The 6,898-nt window shown below is 35.2% G+C and overlaps 1 protein-coding gene across 1 annotated transcript; it reads left to right on the top strand.

The window, feature by feature from the left end:
- Nucleotides 1-702: 702 nt before the first annotated feature.
- LOC120175752 (zinc finger protein 2-like) lies at nt 703-1,520 on the top strand. Its single transcript, XM_039182316.1, has one exon. The coding sequence runs from the start codon at nt 971-973 to the stop codon at nt 1,442-1,444; it is 474 nt and encodes a 157-aa protein (XP_039038247.1). The 5' UTR covers nt 703-970; the 3' UTR covers nt 1,445-1,520.
- The last annotated feature ends 5,378 nt before the right edge of the window (nt 1,521-6,898 follow it).

The following is a 6,898-nucleotide window of genomic DNA, read 5'->3' as shown; positions in this document are numbered from 1 at the left end:
AATTTAGTAATTCAACTTTTACTTGTTTTCTTAACTTTATTCTTGTCCATATGAGCATAGTAGAGATGGACATGAGTCGAATCAAATTGAATTTTTAATCTATTTTAATCGAGTATTATATCTTACACTCGTCACTTGACTCGAGTTAAATTTTTTAGTAAAAACCCACTATGACCCATAAAGACATCAATTTCTATTAATTCTAAAATATATAGATATACATCAATATAAATGGTTGGTTATCCCTTGTTCCCATATGTAATGGGGTAAGGGGGAGGTAAGATAGTAGGTTGCCCCCGACACTAGATTGAGAGCAGCTTCCGTAGAAGACCTCCGAATTATGAAATGCCCTCCGTGGGACTCAATCCCACGACCTCAAGGTTAAGAAACTTGTGCTCTACCAACTGAGCTAGATAGTCATCTCTATATACATCAATATACATACTTTGATTATGTGGGCTCTCTGTTCTGGGAATGCCTTGTATTTTGATTCGGTTTGTCTTGAAATTATTACGTCTGTTGTATCCAATGATTCTTCTTCTGGTAATATAAGGTCCTAGGACACTCTTTTCTCTTTATAGATTTTAGAAGAAATTTTTTAACGAAACCCGTTTTATTTAAAAAAATCTAATTTAATAAGGATATAACACCACACAAACACATATTTTGAAGGGCAAAAACCAGAATGAAAATGATATTCGTGGATCGACAAAAGGTTAGAAATGCTGCCGTTAATGGAGGCGACAACACTTTGATTCCTCCATAGATATCTACACATAACTCAACTCAGTGACTCGGTGGGTCCATCTCTCTTTTTCACTCGAGTCACTATGTCTAGTTGCACCAACAGTGAAACCTTTTCATTCCTCTTATAACACTTCCACCATCCCCCTCCCTAATCCTATCAACGATCTTCTTTTTTCCATCGATAAAATTTTACGTCCGTCCCTACTACTTACGAGTATATGTCATGGATCATCAGCCTAATACTTCACTTCGTTTAAGCCCCCCCGAAGCTCAACTTAACCTACACTCATTGTCGAATTCCTCGACCGAATCGAGAGTCTTCTCCTGTAACTATTGCCAACGGAAGTTCTTTAGTTCGCAGGCGCTCGGAGGGCACCAAAATGCTCACAAGCTCGAACGAACCCTCGCGAAGAAAAGCCGAGAGTTGAGCTCGTCGGTTGGAGCTCACGGGGGATCGAGTTCGAACTACTCAGGGTCGTCCGGTCTCGGCAGTTCAAGCCGTGCTCAACGTATGCTACCACCGGTCGTGACTCTCCAACAACACGGTCGAGCCGGGAGGTTTGCCGGAGAAATGAGCTACGGGAGGAGAGATGTGAACTATGGCCCTAGAGAGGGGATCGGTTCTTGGTCCATGGGGTACCGGCGTGAAGATGTTCAAGAAGAGTTTAGCCACCTTGACTTGTCCTTAAGGCTATGAAATTACATTTCGTGAACGTATTTTGTTTATCATATTTGAAAATTTATAATTAATATTATTTTAAAACTTAAATTTATTTGATTGTATAATTATAGTTCGTATTATCAAATGTGACATAGAGAATTATAATATAATTACACTATGTTAATTAAATAAATTTATAGAACTATAACAGTAATATCGATAATTAGTTGGTCTAGCTGGATGATATATTAGATCTCTTAAGTAATATCTCGGGTTCGAATCTTGACATTTGTAAATGGAACAAATTGGGTTGGGAAGATCGTCATCGCCTCTATAGTATCCAATTTACATCGATCGATTAATAGATCAGATATCGATGGTTATAGCTAAGAAAAATTATTAGAGTAGTAATTTAATTTTTTTTAATTCAAATTCCACTTTAGGAGAAAAGGAATTCAACATTTCTTTTTACTACCCACTTTCTAACCTTTAAAAAGGAATGCTTTTGGTAAAATGTTTTACTAGTCCTTATCCTATGTCTGATAATTTTCAATTCAGTACTTTCTAGTTTCTAATTTTAAAATTCCAGTCATGATCCAAATGATAGATATTATATATGATAAGTCAAATTCTGCCAGTATCGATATCTTTCATACATTACAAATTTGATTCATATTCTCTAATTTCATAATTTTAAGGCCTTATAATCTTGCCATATTGTTATTATATATTTTGAGTCATGACTAAAATTTCAAAATTCAAAAAGTACAAGGACTAAAATGTATAAAATCATATTATAATGATTAAATTTACAACTTACACACAATACTTAGACTAACAAAAGAATTTGACCAAAAATTTAAAATCTAGTGGTTAATCATAAAACTTTTGAAGGGGCAATTCAATAACAAAAGAAAGTTTATATTCTTTACACTTTATATATACTAAAATCATTAGATTTAAAGTGATTACTTGAAATTTTTCGAAATTCGAGTTTACGTTTTTCCGATTTTTTTAAGTTAAACTATTAAAACGAACCAAAACTGATAATTTAAGTACTAAACACGTAATTTACCCTAAATTTTAACTTTACAATATATTAAAACATAATAAAACTAACAAGCCCTCCTAAATAAATAAGTAAAATATGAAGGGTTTGAAGTGAAAAGAAAATTGGTAATGAGGAATAATGAAGGGAACAAAGGGCAATTGTACACAATGTAGTGCAAGGTAAGGTCAATAATTAAGAGGTCTATTTAGGGCAAGTGATAAGGGCAATTAGTTTGAGATAATGCAACACCAAATTTATGTAATCACAGCTTTTCTCTTTGATTTGATGTTTCCAATCAACACTTAGCTGATTCAAAAGAAGTTTATTGATTGACATCAGCGTTTGGGTAGGACAATTTTGGACGTAAGGTATGTTAAGTGGGTCAAGTAGACCCTTAAAGTTTTAGGATAAAATACATAAATGGTCCCCCAACAATAAGATATTATTTTATTAAGTCTCTCAATTATTAAAATTTATAAAATGGTCACCTGACTATTTATTATGTTCCAAACTCGTCATTTTTCGTAAAAAAATTGTTGGTATTATGAGTTAAACGTTAATATGCTAACTATGATATAATAAAATCTAATCCCAAAATTTCAAACGACCATCATATCTCAGTCATCATTTTAACATCCAACTTGGATAATCGTCAATTTTTAACGAAAAAGGACGGGTTTGGAACATAATGAATAGTTGAGTGACCAATTTGTAACTTTTAATAGTGGACTTAACAAATCAACATTATATCGTTGAAGGATCATTTTACAACTTTTAATAGTCAAACGAATTAATAAAGTAATACACTATAGTTACATGATCATTTATGTACTTTACTTATATTTTTAATACAATTTTTTTAAAAGTTTACACTATAACATAAAATTATGCATTTGTACTTATTATAATATCCTTTAAATTTAATTAATAGTTTTTTTTTAAATTTAAATTAGAGTGTTTAGAGATATGAAACTTGAGATTAATTCTTAAGGTGAAATACATAATTAGTATCTTAATTATATAGTAGTTTTTTTGTTGAGTCCTCCAACTATACAAAATTATAAATTAAGTAACCTTATTTTTTATAAGGTTCAAGTTCAAAAAATTGCTACCATATTTTGGTCATAAAAGGAACATTTTATTGAGATTTGATAAGTCGTTACCCCGTTTACCCCTGAAGTTAACGGTTTAAGGTAAATGGGGTAACAACTTAAACTTCAGGAGACGAAACATCTTGAAAAATACTTTAAGTAACAACTCGGTACAAATAGTATACTTTAGGGGAGCAATGATGCATCTAAGCCCATTCATATATTCAACAGACACAACTCTTCGAATTTAAAACTTTTAGAGAGAATGACATTTTCTTTACCGCTAAGGCTTCTCGATTATGATAATATATACATTTAATTTAAAATTATGTTTGATATGTAATTTTTTAAAATTAAAAGTTGAAAAAGAAGAATAGGTTAAGAATGTAGAATCAAAGCTTGGAAATGATGCCCTCCCAAAAATTAAAAATAAAAAAAGGACGATTTGGGATAAAAAGGAAAAACAAATTGAAGAGCCAACCCCAAAAGATTTTCAGTTTTAACTAACTTTACTCTCTCTACTGTTTTACTCATTGAATTTTAAAAGTTTTCAGTTTTTTACTGAACTTAATACGTTAGGTATTTTTAGTCACTGAACTTTACCCTCTCTCTCCCATTTTGATCACTCCATCATTAAAAACGACTTCATTTTAAAAGAATAAAATTTTCACCAAAATGACGTCGTTTTGCATCTATACAACAATCAATTTTAACGTCGTTAACTATTTAACGGTCCAGTAATAAAAAAAACCCAATGTGTCGAAACGATTATTAAACGGGGAGGGGGCGAGATTTTGAAAACCACATCATCTTTAATTATTCTCTTTTCAATTAAATTTTAATTAAAAACAATGCAATTTTAGAAAACCTCTCGTTTCGAAAATTTGGAATTCCTTTTACGATAAAAACATATGGTTCGAGGAGTCGCCACCAATCTTTGATTAGGGTGTGATTGGGCACCCAAAAACGTTGTCATTTTAAATAAAAATTAATTTTAATTAAAACGACAAATTTACGGTCTACGTTACCAAAATCCGAGTTCGGGAGTCGGTTACGTGTGGGGAAGGATTAGCACCCCCACAACGCCCTAAATCGGTACCTAGTCGATTAATTATTGTCTTTGCAACGAATTTCACAAGTTCGAATTTAATTTGATTTATGATCCCTTAAAACAACAAAAATGCAAATTTGAAACATTGAAAAGCAACAAAACAGATTTTATTAAAATTACCAAGTCATTAGAAAGATGAAGGATATTCGATTATGTAAAAATATCGAGACTAGATCTTTAGGTAAGTTCTAACGATCTTTTCTCAAATAATTTAAATAGCCGAATATTTCTTTTTCTTTCATTCCCAAATTTTAAAGTGATTAATCCAAATTTAATTAGGCGTTACTGGTGGGATATACTTTTAATTTAAAATCGTCAAAGCGGATATCTAATCAGTTAAGACAACCCACTTAAAATAATTTTAAATTAAAAGGGTATTACCCTTAATCCAATTATGTAATCAAGTTGAGTAATGCACATGAGGCCAACATGCGTAAAATAAATTACACCTAACTCCGTGAGAGTGAACAACCTGCTTGAAATAATATACGCGTGCAAAATTAAATAATGCCACAAAAAACCTATATCTAGATAAATACGCAAATGAGTAATAATGCCATTACATCAATTATAATGACAAACAAGCATAAGGAATGAAAAGAAATGTACATAAAGCTTTAAAGTTAAAATTAAATTAAATTCTAAAATATAAACTATCACATCCCATGCAGAAATTCAACTAAATTCCTAATTTCATGTTGGACTAAAATGTAATTCTCAAAAGAAATATATTAAATGCGCAAACAAACGGAAATCCAAAATAATTAAATTGAGGGACTAAAATTAAATAAGCGCAAGATATGATGGCAAAATTAGAAAGGAAAACAAAATATGAAATATGGACTAAAATGCATTAAAGGAAAACAGAAGGATTTACGATCCAAATAACCCGTCCAGGCGCTGAAACGGGAGCTTCTCACCCCTGATGAAACGACGCCGCTTCATACACCCTTAAACGCCGTCGTTTTAACACTCCAAAGTGACGCCGTTTTGGTCACGGGATTGGCGAGCTGGCGCAAACTGCTTACCCTAAAATCAGATTCCCCTTTCACTTTAGCAAAACAAGACCTGCCGCTTCTACTCTCTCCTTCAAGCTTCTCTTCTTCGAACGAGAACCACGAAGGCTCGATTCAACGCCACCGATGGGTCACCAACGGCCCCACGACTTCTGCTGACCACCGCACGTCCATCATGCTTCGACGCCTCCTCCTTTACTAACCACACTCGGCCGAGACTCCAACAGGTTCTAACGCCGCTGCCTAAACGACCATCAATCGGCAAATACAAGCCTCAACCCACGATCTGGCCATCATCAGCCACCAAGGACACCAAATCCCAACTACCGTTTATTGGCCATCTACCCTCGATCGACGCTGTCAAGGGCCTCCTCCGACGAAGACTTTGGCGTAGATACTCATGAACAAAGGTAACCCGAAATTCCCTAACCTTGAAAATGATTCGCTTTACTGTTGGGTTGTTGATATAAGCAAAAATAGGGAATGATGTCTTGTTTGTATTGCTTGATTTCAGAAGAAATACAGGCAAAAACCACAGTTACATTATTTGATTCACAAATACTGTTTTTCTTGCTCTACAATGGATTTCCCCTCTCTGTTTTTTTTGCTTAATACTCGAATGGTTGATGATGAGCTCCTTGATTGATGCGTGTTTTCTCTGGTTGTTCACCGCCGTTCCTCGTTGTTCATGACCCCCTCTCCCTTGTTCCATTTTTTTCGTTCTGTCCTCCTCCTTTTTGTTGATGATGAAAAACGCCCTCCCCGATGGCCTCCTGTTCTGTTTTCGTTGATGCCCGTGTTTTGCTTTCCCATGTACCTCGGTTCTCTCTGCCTCGTTCGTGATGTTGCAGGTCACGGGTGACGACCTCGAGGGACTTTCCATGGGGTGCTCACGCTGCTCGAGAGGCGTGGATCCTGGATGCTGTCGGCTCGTGATCAGGGTACGTGGGGGAGCAGACTTCACGTGGGATGCTGCTCGGTTATAGCTGGGAACCGAGCCTCGTCTGCTCGGTTGTAGTGATGCCAGGATGTGGTTCACGAGCTGCTGTTGGGCACTCCACGTGGGGGACAAAACATGGGAGCATGGGAAGCATGGGGCATTGTGGAGCCAGCTGGTGGCAAGCGTGGACCGCTTGGCATTCACGTGGGCAACTCAGTTGCTGCAACCGGGTCGGATTGGCGCAACCAGGTCGGGTTGATGAAGCTGGGCCAAACTTGGGC

The sequence above is a fragment of the Hibiscus syriacus genome, unplaced genomic scaffold (genome assembly GCF_006381635.1).
Source record: "Hibiscus syriacus cultivar Baekdansim isolate YM2019G1 unplaced genomic scaffold, ASM638163v2 tig00003292_pilon, whole genome shotgun sequence".
NCBI lineage: Eukaryota > Viridiplantae > Streptophyta > Magnoliopsida > Malvales > Malvaceae > Hibiscus > Hibiscus syriacus.
The sequence above is the reverse complement of the archived record's forward strand: the minus strand, read 5'-3'. Positions and strand labels throughout refer to the sequence as shown.